Raw genomic sequence first — 12,360 nt, forward strand, 5'->3', positions numbered from 1 at the left:
TGTGCCAGCACTCAGTTGAACCCTCTTTTGCACACAACCCCTCCTTTTAACTGCATCGAGTTCGATAGCACCTGTCCTCTTCAAATAACTTTTGCTTTTCTACTGCTGTACGTTATCCTGTGTTGTCTGTTGTTGTCATTCTGAGTTTCTTCATCTTAATCTCTTAAGTGGTCTTAATCTCAGCATACTACTAGCTGAGAAATGTTTTTCATGAGACGAGTTTTTCTTCCTCTGTATCCTGAATATCTTCTGAGCCTGCAGGATCATTACATTTTCTGAAATCTCTTCTGTTCTTCCTCTTAAAGTCCTTCTTTAATGTTTGCATTGTTAGCTAAGAAAGTAATTTATAATTCTTTTTTTCCACTTTCAAATAAACTAGGTGGCTTTTTTTTGCCCTCTTTTTTTTTTTTTTTGTACTATCATGCTGTTTTCCTTCTCAGTCACAGCAATATTGATTATTATTTATTTGTGTTTAAGTGGCACTTAGGAATCCATTCCCTGTTGTGCTTGGTGTGTGTATTTGCTTTGAAGTACCAAGTATACCTTTGGTTGTGGGTTTTTTGCTTTGGTTCTTAAGTGTCTTTTACTTTATGAACTGTAACCGATCCACAACCTACCGAGGCAGGTGACATTCTCTGCTCTGTAGAAGCAACCTGGCTAAATCAGTAGCGAAGTGGTTCAGTGCAGCAGTTTGGGGAGAATTTTGTATAGGTGTTGCCCATATGTGTTGGGTATATGCCTGGAAATGGGAAGGGTGATGGTAAATTTTTTTCATCTGTCAGCGTATCATTTTTCACAAGGGGTGGAATTTTTTTGAAGGCTTAGGGGAAGGACGAATTTTGCTCAAGGTTCTTTCGTTTTATTATTGTAAGATTGATAGCATTGCCAAGCCCCTTCCTTGGACTGATCCCAGACCTGCCATCCCTCATCCATGTGGAGTGCAGAGCTCTCTTCCTCTATTTTTCCAGCTTTTACTCCAAAGGTGGAAAGAAAAAAATCAGCATTTGAACTATTTTTTTGAAGAGATTAGTTTGTTCAGTCCTTACTTCAAAGTTAGAAAATAAGGAATGTTTTAAGGAGACTTCGAGATTTCCATAGTTTTATTCTGCATCCCACGATAGGGTTTTCAGTTTTAGAGCAGTAACATATTTCTACTTGAATTTAACCAGCTTGCTTCCTGCCCTGTTAAAGTTGCTGTGTCTGCCTCAGTTCCCAGCAGCTCTAGACTTAAAGCTATTACCTTTTGGCCTGGATCCACCCATCCTGACACTGAAACGAAGGCCTGACTGAAGAAGACATTCCAGGAACAGTTTATCCTTTTGTAGTTGATACAGATTCTCTAATGCAGGGTTGCTTTTTTGGCTTTTCTTTCAGCACTGCTGAGGCCAAATGTCTTCCCAGCAACTCGGAAATTTCTCAACAATTCACTTTTTTCTTACTACCCAAACAACTTTGGTAGATGGCCGTATGGGGAGAGATGCTATCACGTGCACTGGCTTTTCAGCCCTGTACTTCAGTACCTTGTGGAGTTAACTGGCAAGATCTCTCCAATTCGGACTTTTTCCTGGAGTACAGTTATTCCAGCATGCTTTATTCTGTGTATCGAATTGCAGAGTACCATGTTCTCTGTCTGGCATTATGGCTATTGTGCACAAAAGCAATTTTTCCTAATTTATGTTTGTCTTCCAGCATGTCCATTCTTAAAGGACAGAGGGCACCAATGTTGTCTATTCTTGTATGGTGCTTCTAACCTGCGCATTTTGTTACACGTACCTAATTAAGTCTGTTAAGTGCTAGTTCTCAGTAGCTAGTATCACTGAACCACTTATGCCATGTATAGGAAAAACAATAGACACAACTTTATGACAGTCTGATCATGGCCCTAAGGGAAGGTATAATTTTTAACTTGTAGCAAGGTTTAAATGACTGGGGACAAAGTCCAGCCAAATGCTTCGGGTCACTACAAAATGAGGCTCTGAGCTACAACGTTTCTAGGACTGCCCTCCTCTGTCTTAGCATGTTCTGTAGCTTCAGGCACTGAATTGCAGCTTGTCCAGCTGGTTGGTTCATATCCTGGTTTTCTTCTGGCTCAAAATTGTGTGTGTTTTGCTTTTTGCTGGATTCTTCTTTTGTACCTGTCTTTTGTAGGCTGGCACAACAACAGACAGAGAGTCCTAAGAAGAACTGCTCTAAATGCATGTTCATGTTTCTCCTACCCCTCCCCCTGGGTCTCTCCTCACTCCCTCCTGCCCCTTCCCAAATTCCATTAATATTTACAGAACAAGAGCCAGTACTCCAGCATTAGCCTCAAATTCAGAATAAGATTTTTCTGGCTCTATCTGCAGCTAATGTAGAAGACAACAGAGGTTAGAAATGCACTTTAAAAAAAAAAAGAAAAACAAAAGGCCTTTTCATATCCAACACACTAGATAAATTGTGTTAGGTATAAATAGGCCTACAAAGACTAGAGCATATGTAAGAAAATATTATATGTATTGTTGTTGGAAGGCAGAGGAACATAAAATTATTGGCTCATTGACTAAATTAAAAATTCCTGGGCTTTAACTTATATGAGCTCATTTTCACCTTTGTTTCTTCAAATTTTGTGTAGGGAGAAGAGAGTTTCATTCTTCAACTTACTGATTCATTTACAGGAAAAGCAGTAAAATCAAAAAGTCAAATGAAAAGATTTGCCAAACATGAAAGAGAACTGTGTTGATAGTTATACACCCAAAATGTATAAACTAAACATTTGTAAGGAGGTATATAAATAAACTTTTACCTTCAGTCCACCAGTGAAGTTTTGAAAACATAGATTTCATAGACAAACTGAGAAATTAGGAGGGGAGTGGAGAGTATGAAGAATTCAGATAATTGCATTGTTTTATTTGACCCCAGACTAAGTATTTTCTTTTATTTCTGTTGTTCAGTGCATAAAATGTGTTCATAACCTTTATAAATTGACTTAAAAATAAAGCCAAAATCAAAAGATAAATATTTCTATTCTTCCAAAATGTTTTTATTTTAGTATTTTTTTATTTGTCGGAAAGTATTTGCTGACTTCCACTGTAGTCTGCACATGCACTGACTCTTCTGTGACCCCTTTCCATGAGTGTTTCAAGACTTGCATTTCCCTGGCCATGGGAAGGGTGGGTGGTGTCTGTTACCAGTTTGCATGAGGTTCTGGCTACTGGTGACCTCAGCTGGTTGCCAGCAGACAATTTTTTTTAACTATGTGAAGTAATTGGATTGTGTCCATCTTGTTGTGAGGCCAAGGGTTGTTTTGGAGCATAGAAACTGATGTGCATTCTTTAAATGTAGGAGGAGTTCATCTGCATGTTCTGTGGAAGAGGATTTGGCAGAGCAGTCTAGAGAAGCTGGCTCTGCAGTATGCATGTGCTGCTCTTCCTGTAAGGAATTTTGAGAACATATTTTAGCAAAGGATTCCTTGATCTATGAGATACCCCAAAATACATAATCACAGGAAAAGTTGGTTGGTTGATTGGTTGGTTTTTTCATCCAATATGGATTGATTTATTCTTAAATTTCTGTCCTTCCATGAAGATACCAATACCCATCAGTCTGTCCTTTAGTCTGTAAAGTTGTTTTTGTTTTGTTTTGTTTTCCGAAGAAGGGCTCTCTTATTTTCTTCTCTGCTCTCTGAGAGTAGAATTGGGTTATCTCACTTTTCTGATGAACCTACATTTTCCAGATAAATGAAAACGTAGGGATTTATTTTTCAAAACTGAAACAGTTGGATTGCCTTTTTGTTTTACTGGGATAAGCATCCGTGATGCTCTGGGGAATGGTGAATGATCTAAAATAAGCGTAGCTGTTTTTTGTTGTTTATCTGTTTCTTTTTGCATCTGTCTTAGTATTTATTGCTACCATCTGCATTTCATTTCAGGTTGTCTAATGTCTTATTCTGCATGTTCTGTGCCTATTCTCTTTACATAGCCTTGGGCTGTAATATCACCATTTGCCTACAAGAGATCCATTTCTATCTGTAACAAAATGAATTGCATTCATCTGTGTAATTCATTTCTAATGAATGCCTTGCTCCTCATTAAACAGTGATTTACCTTTGTTTCCCTTTTCTACACTGTCAACACTAACCATTTTGAGGTCCTGTGGAGAGATGCTAATTTGAGAAAGCAAAAGTCAATGCAACTAAGCACTCACAAATGCCATCCTCATTGGCACTTTCAAAAATATTCATGGGACACTTTGTGAAATACAGTTTGCAGGTGGATAAGAAGACTCAAAATGTTTTCTTATTCATAAGCTTTCCATGTACAAAGACAACACTTCAGAGTTTAAATGCATTTCTCCTTGTCAGTGTCTTGAACAGGTAGCCAAGCTTGTGAATCTTTTAAGACCTTGTCTGCTCTGCAATAATTTTAGGGATCACAGGCATATTTGGGGAGACTATGCTTTTGATTCCTTGTCCCCTCTGCACCTTTTCAGGACTATTAAAATATTTCAAACTTATTTTCAAAATAATGTTTTGAAATATTTACTTTTGAGGTATGTTAGAATGTTTCAGACTTGAAAATATTTGACTTCAATTTTTTTTATGAGATTCAAAGATTAATATAACCATTTATTGGCCTTGTATATCTAAAGGAAAAGGATTAGCACCATTAACTAATGAAATAGGGGTCACATAGTAATTTTGTTACATATTTTGTCCATATGCAACTTTTTGGTAATGCCCTTTCAACCTGTCCTGCAGCATCCCCTTTCCCAGCCCTGCGCTTTGCAGAACAACAGAATCTGCTGTGTGTGCAAATAGATCTGTACTGCTGGCAGATGTTGGTTGAATATAGGATCAGTTACCAAGTTTATTTTCACTTTAAACCTAAGCAGAGTTTGAACTGCAGCAACAGATTATGAATATGAAAATACTGTTGGTAAACATAATTTAAAGCAATACAGATGGTTTTTCGGAAGTTGTTTTATTTACAGCATCCTTAACTCTTATTTTAGTGATAGTACAAGCTACTCATTGACACTTTTGATCACTCACATGAATTTAGCTTGGCATTTTACAATACTTATTCTTGTGTTTGGCCAGATTGATCCCCTGTTGAAACTCTAGAACTATCAGTGGGCATCAGTTGAGTTACACCATGGATTGATCTGATCATAGTATTATGAGGGGATTGAAGCATGGGAGGTTTGTTTTTTTTTTTTAACTGGTCTTGCCTAAGTCATGTAGTATTTGGAAGTAAGAACACTGATTAATGTAACAAAATTTTATTTTTAATATACATTTTAGAGGACAAAACTGACCTTGAGAACAGTGTGATGCAGAAGAAAATTAAAATCCCCAAACTCTCTCTCAATCACGTAGAAGAAGCTGGGGAGGTTACAGATTATGGGGAAGAAGATGTGGAGCTTAGACACAGTAAGGTACTGAAGTCTTTCCTTTTTTTTTTTTTTTTTTTTCCCCCTTTACTTTCTTTTTTCTTTTTTTTCTTTTTTTTTTTTTTTTTTTGGAAGTGCTTGGGGCATATACAGACGTCATAGCATAAGAATTCCAGGCCTGCTTTTGATCCCCTTAAAACACTGTGTTTGGTGAAATGGGGTCAAATTGTGTGGGGGGGTGGGGTATGGGTTTTCAATACCTGATTTGTGTGCAATCGAACATTTCCCTGTTTATTCCGTCTGCACAGTTTAATTGCCATTTGAGATTTTTGGAACAATGCTCTTCCACTTTGGCCCAGAATGCTTTAAAAGTCACCAGTTACATGAATGTCGAGCAGCTGTTCTCGGTGGCACTTGTGGCCTATTGCGCGCTGCTTGTTTAGAATTGGAAGGGGTGCTCTGAGACTTCCCAACTACAGCAGTGGGTGAGAAGACAAATTGACAGGACTGCATCCCTCCATTATAACTGCCAGTTGCCTTTTTAGGTCCAGATGCCAGAAACCTGCTATGTAAATGTATTTATTTTTTGATATCAAATGATTTCTTTAAAAGTCTGCCAACCTTCAGAATAAAATACTGCTCTGTGGCTTCATGTGTTTTGCAGCTGCAGGAATGATACTAGTACATTTCTTTATGGTGGGCCAGCTTTTTTTTTTTTTTTTTAAAGAACATGCGTGGAGCAGGCGTAACATCAAATAATCTCATTTTCTGCCACATTACTCATGGACATTGTGGTATGGGAATTGATAGTGTCAGCTTCTCGTCTCTAACCTATGAGCTACATTTGCTTTCCTTGCAGTTGCTTGGAAGTTCAAATGCTTTTTCCATATTTGGCCAATAAAACTTAGTGACTTTTACCCATACTGTCACATTTTAATACCACTATCTGGGCCCCAGAAAAGAGGTGTGCTTCAATTCATAGGGTTTGTGCAGATGATTGAAGGTAAATTTCTGCTGAGAGTTCAAAGGAGATGAAGCCTCTGCAATGCAGTGCTAATATAGAAGGAATCAGCTGATCAGGAAGATGAGATTGGATGATATATTCTGTCTCCAACTTCTGTGTTTTCAATTCCCTTTTAGTGTTTGCTGGTAGTGTTAAGTCACTTGTGTCAGGCATTTGGGTGAACGTGCTAGAGGAATAGTCAGAGAAGGTTTTGTCTCCCAAAGTGCGGGAAGGACAAGCCCTCTGTTCACAACAGCTTTGTATGGTATGCCGCTTCATCTCTGATGTCATTACAGGTGACAAACGTAGCACATAGTTGATTCTTTCTCTTACTTATCAGAAAATCAATTGCTGTCGGAAATCTAAATGTTAGGGGTAAACTTTAAAGGAAGAGAGATCCAGTTCCACTTTTTTTTTTTAAGAAATTAATTATCTTTGTATATGGAATCAAGTGGCCTATATACACTCAGCTTGCAAATGTTGCACAAGTGCAGAAAGAAAGACCTTTAACTCCTCAGAAGTTTGTATATGCATTTAGCTGAATTACGTGTGCATGAAAGTTACGATGTATATCCACAAGAATCTGTTAGGCAAAACATTTTTGCAGGCAGGCTTTGTCCTGCTTTTTTTGGAAAACAAGAATATTAATGGTTCCCAATTTGTATTACAACTTACTGCTCTCCTAATTTATTTATTTTTTATTGTAACATGCAGAGACAAGATGGGAGGAAACAAAGTGAAGGTACACACAAAAGCATTGAAGCAGTTGTTGCTCGCCTTGAAAAGCAGAATGGGATGAGTCTCAGTAATACTTCCAGCCCTGAGGAGGCTTTTATGGAGACTTCGGAAAGCATGAACAACATGGACGATGCTGTAGTTCCTCGGATTCTGTATGAAGAATTGCTGAGGAGTTACCAACAGCAACAAGAAGAAATGAGACACATTCAGCAGGAGCTTGAGCGAACACGGAGACAGCTTGTGCAACAGGCAAAGAAGCTAAAGGAGTATGGGGCACTCGTGTCAGAAATGAAAGAGCTCAGAGACTTGAACAGGAGACTCCAGGATGTACTGCTTCTAAGACTAGGTAGTGGTAAGTGCCGGACTTAAATGGGACTAGTTTTAATGAATTTTTCAGGTGTGGTCAATAGTAATGGAAGTGTATGTGAAGAATAGCAGTGGTTGTTAAACTGGACATTGAATGTTAAAAGGGTTTTCTGCTATGGCTGTACAATATGTGTTGAATTTGTATGCTATGTACGTCTGGGTTTTTCTTTAATGATAGTAGAGGTCTTTGTGCTGGTATGGTTGAATCAGAGTTCCATTTTAAGCAGCTGTATTTTAAAGAGTCTCTGACCTTCCAGTATATGCTGAAAAAGATAATAAAGCATCATCTGCAAAATATACCAATATGTTCCAGTTTAAAAAGAAAAAAAAGAAGAAAGAAAAGGCAGCGGAATGAATATTTGGGCTAATACTATTTTATTCATTTCAGTTAGGGATTTTGTTTGTTGTTATGTAAGTGACTGTGTTACCTTCCATTTTCTGCCCCCTCTTCCCATTAGTAGTTCATTAGTGTGTGTTATATTCCTGAACTTCTTAGCAGTGGCTTTAAACAGCCGTGCTATTTGAAAAAATAATGGATTGTTAAAGAATAATTAAAATAACTTTTTATATTAGTGTCCCATTTATCAACACTTGTTACAAAATGTAGGTTTGTGTAATTTGGATTTAAATTTTAAATATCCTGAGTTAGTTGCTCATTTGTTTTGGTTTATAACAATTATTTAACCATTCTGTTGGAATAAATGGGAAAAAAAGACAAAATAAAAAGTTCATCCTTTTCATTAAAGATGGTACCCTTGGAATACCTTCAAATATTTTATTAATTTATATTTATTTGCTATTAGAATGTGGTACTGCTGTGTTGAAGATTTGCTCGGTGACTCAAACTGGGTTAAAATTTGTGCATCCAAACTTAGCATGCTATTTCTTATGTCTGCCTTTGTGTATCTGGAAACTTAATTTTTGCATGTAAATCGGATATTGGCTCTTCTACTTGACTTGAATGAGTGCATGTAATTTGCATGTGGATCTGAGTTACATTCATGTATAAACCTGAAGTCGAGAGAGCATGTGCCTGTGCTGTAGCATGTGTTAAGGTGTGCTCGCAAGTTTGGAGCAAGGTTCTTGAAGTAGCATCTGATGATTTAAACTGGGTGTTTGATTGTGAATGCTCATCATTGTTACACTATGCATAATTAAAATGTCATTACTTATTATAAACATTCTAGTTAACTTCTTAAATAAAACTAAGTAGGCAAGGTTTCTGCAGTCTGAAAAACACGATGTGGTTGGCAGTAGATTCCACTGAGCTTTCTAAAATTTTCCTTGGATGGAAAGATGTTTCTTCATCTGCAAGTAGTTAGCTGGAATTTATGTGAATGGAGCACCAGCCAGATGTTAGTAGGCAATGGGGCTGAACAGCGTAAAATACCAATTTAGTTGGTAGACTTGACAGCAATTTGAGTGGTGAGACCAGCAATGAAATGAAGACAGCTTCTGAATTCTGTCTCGTTTCTTTCACTTTAAGAAAGAAGGGATGTGTTTTTTTACTGAGCTGAATCAAGAAAGCTTAGAAGAAAAAGAAAAAAAGGAAAAAAAAAAAAAAAAGAAAAAAACCCCCCAAACCCCAAAAACTTCAACAAAACACCCAAAACCTGTTGGAAAAAATGCTGAATTTTCTCTAAATACGGGGCTTGAATTTCCATTGTATCAGTCTGGCACCTGCTTTACAGCTGGAAATAAATCTCGATTACATTGAATACAAGTTCTTTTAATTTAATCACATACCTGGACAAGTGTGAATTATAGGTAACTTCCAAAAAAATCCCTTGTTATTATTACTTGTGTGGAATTCTTCATGGATGACAAAGGTAGAATTTGGCCCTGCGGGCCGTGTACTTCTTAGGATGTGTGTTTCCTAAGACTCAATGTATTAACCGCTGATAACGCTTCCCTTTCCTTGTAGCCTCATTCACAGTAGAGAAACAACCAGATTCTAGAAAGATCAGTACAAAACTTATGAATGATTAGAAAGGGGGACATCTTCAGCAAATTATAAATTATGAGTCTGATGACAGTATGAAAAAGTGCTACTTTTAATCAAGAAACAGATATGTAAAGACTCCTTTTAGTCTTCCTTACTTTTCCAGATTATAAATGAGGTGTGTTTGGGTATGTGAACAATCTGTGAAGATTGTTCAGAAAATAGATTACATCCTGAATTCATCTTCGGTTGTTGCAGTGATCTCTTAAACCTAGAGTTTCAAATTACATGTAATTTATGTTACACTGCACTTCTAGCAGGCTGGACTTAATGCAAACTAATTGCATTTCTGTTTCACCTTAGAGACTTCTGATTTCTTTGCATGAGATGACAGCTGTTTTGTGCTGATGAATTGCAGCTGTGGGAAACGCGTGCCTGTTGCCATTTTAAACTTGCAGATCAAATATAGAACAGCCTCTTGAGCTAACATTCAGTCAAGTATTCAGTCTTCTAATTCACCATCAATATGTTGATTTCAGTGAGAAGCTAGAAGTCAATGTATTCTGCTTTAGACCTAGGCCTTCATCTCTGCTACTAAACTTGAGCCACTCTTGTGGGAAGAGTGGGGTTCTTAATCTTCCACATGGTGACACCGAATTGCTCTTTGTTTTAAAAGAGCCTTGACAGCAGATGTGGCAAATGACAGTAGTGAAATCAGTACTAATCCATGGGGATATGTGGAAGCTTCTTCATGATTTCAATATGCTGTTGCCCAACAGATCCGTTCCTGGAGGAGCCAGGCATTTGGCCAGGGCTCTAGGGACCAAAGCAGTGGGGGAACATGATGTGACTGTCGTGGAAGAGGTTACGGTATCCCTCGTCTGAGCTCCCTGAAGAACGTGTGCAGCCAAAGCCTCTTTTCCCTTGCCTGCTTTGGGATCGGGAAGCCCCGCGATCATAGGCCTTTGCAGTTTGTCTTTGTTCTGTTGCACCTGAAAACACACTAATTTGCCCTGTTTTTATCAATAGAGAGTAAGGTGATTTAGAGAATTAAATCACTGACTCTTGCCTGTAGGCCTAACTTTAAATAGTCCTTGGATTGCAAAAGATAAGAATTTCAATAACTTCTTAAAAAAAATAGTTGTCTCCAGGGTAAGATCTGTGCAGTTTACTATGGTTGTATATGGCCAGAAGTAGCAAAGTTGTATCAGGGATAACGTTTGGGTGTTGTTCGCTCCCTGATAAATACTGTGTTTTCATGTTATATTGCTAAGAATTAGTGTTGCTGTAAACTCAGGGAGTATATTTACTTTCATTCATTCACATTCATTCATCAACACACACACAGCACCCCAGGTGGTTATTTTTAATCCCAGTTTAATTTCAGTGACCCAGTTTACAGTGTCTTGGGACTGACACCAGGATAGGGAGAATGAAATGGCATTTGTGTCTTACCACATGTAAGGAATTACTATTATTCAGCTTTTCTAGATATGTGTGGCTTTTTGATTTAAAAAAAAGTAAGAGGTTTCTATCAAGTACAGGAGCAGGAAGTACAATATATATAATACTTCCCCTTCTCAGACTCCTGTTGTTTTCGTTCAAATTCTGGTAGACCATGTGGAAAAACAGCTTGCTGCTTACAAATGTATATTGACCACTTTATCAGTTAATTTATTTTGGCTTATTTACTAATTTTTGAGTAGTGTGTAGCCTAAGATGCATTTTTGAGGAAAAGAGGTGATGAAGGGAAGCCTTCTGCCTTTTCATCCTGTATTTGAAGTTGCTGGCCTCTCAGATATTATGGAAACTTTACAGTCAGAAGGAGAAAGATTTTGAAATAAAACATTTGTTTCCTTTTTGCACTCTGAAGAATTGTCTTTATTTTTCTTTTTATCATCCTTATTACATAATTGGTAATTAAGCCTTTAGATAGTGGTGTATATTTTTATATGTCCCATTCATCATCTTTAAAATAAGATGCAGAGCATAAGAGCTACAGAGAGAGGAAAATTCTAGTAGTTGGTAAAAGTAGCTGTGAAGACTACCTAGTTAGAGGCAGATTTCTGTTTGGGAAGAAAAAACGAGTAGAATATAAAAGACGACATTTTAAGACCTTTCTGTTGGTGACTTCGAGGCAAGCAGTAAAGCATGAATTGCAACAGAGGTTTTTCTGACCTGTTAGAGCTATGGTTGTTGTGGACTTTAATCAACTGTCTGTCTTGGGGAACTCTGGAAACCAAATCCCAGCTGTGTCAATATATGACTATAAACAAAACAGTAAATCACAACTAGTAAAAGCGTTTAAAACTGAGATAAGTGTTTCCTTCTAGGAAGAAGGTGGTTGTACTTGGATGTCTTCCTCAAAGTGACTTTCAAAGTATAAGAGAGCTCAAAATAGCACTTTGTTGAAGAAAGTGTTCTTAAGGTCAACTAAAAGATCCCTTCTTAAGTTCACACTGGCAATTACGTCACTGCATCTGCTTGTTCAGGTGTGCCCACACTGAGATGTGTGCAGACTGGGTGGTTTAATCAATTCAGGTCTTTCCCCCAATCTGAATCAGTTTAGCAGTCTCAAGTACAGAAAGTTTAATTAGTCTTGGTCATACCTTTGCATATACATGATAGTAGAGGTGCTGACTAAGTTGACCATGAAATTATAATGCAAATGGTATGTTTTTTGTGATTTCTCAATTTGCGCCATGCTTGCATTGCATATGGCTCTTAAGACACTCTGTTGGTGGCACTGCAGTATAGGGTTGTCTGAGTTGCCAAGACAACTTTTAGTTGTTGTTGGGTGTCAAGTGGCAGTCAGCTGAGAACACTTAGTTGGCTATGTAGGTGTAGAATAAGCTATAGGGTAAATGTCAAATGCTGACAATGGAGGAAATGCAGGTATCTTTGTATAATAATCTGTAAATGAAACTGCGCGAAGTAGGAG

At 37.6% G+C, this 12,360-nt stretch overlaps 1 protein-coding gene across 4 annotated transcripts in view; it reads left to right on the plus strand.

Moving 5' to 3' along the window:
- Positions 1-12,360, plus strand: part of LOC309590531 (BEN domain-containing protein 5) — a gene marked incomplete at both ends in the record, with an annotated part of 962,813 nt that overhangs the window by 587,767 nt on the left and 362,686 nt on the right. For 2 of the 4 annotated variants that reach the window (XM_082311813.1, XM_082311815.1), the window contains 2 exons: positions 5,282-5,415; positions 7,088-7,463. The exons of 1 other annotated variant lie outside the window; for it this stretch is intronic. In XM_082311813.1, coding sequence (XP_082167939.1) covers positions 5,282-5,415; positions 7,088-7,463 — 510 coding nt within the window. The remainder of the gene's footprint in view (positions 1-5,281; positions 5,416-7,087; positions 7,464-12,360) is intronic. One more of the 4 variants, XM_082311816.1, reaches the window with a different exon arrangement.

The sequence above is a fragment of the Platalea leucorodia genome (genome assembly GCF_965183815.1).
Source record: "Platalea leucorodia genome assembly, chromosome: 5".
Lineage (NCBI taxonomy): Eukaryota > Metazoa > Chordata > Aves > Pelecaniformes > Threskiornithidae > Platalea > Platalea leucorodia.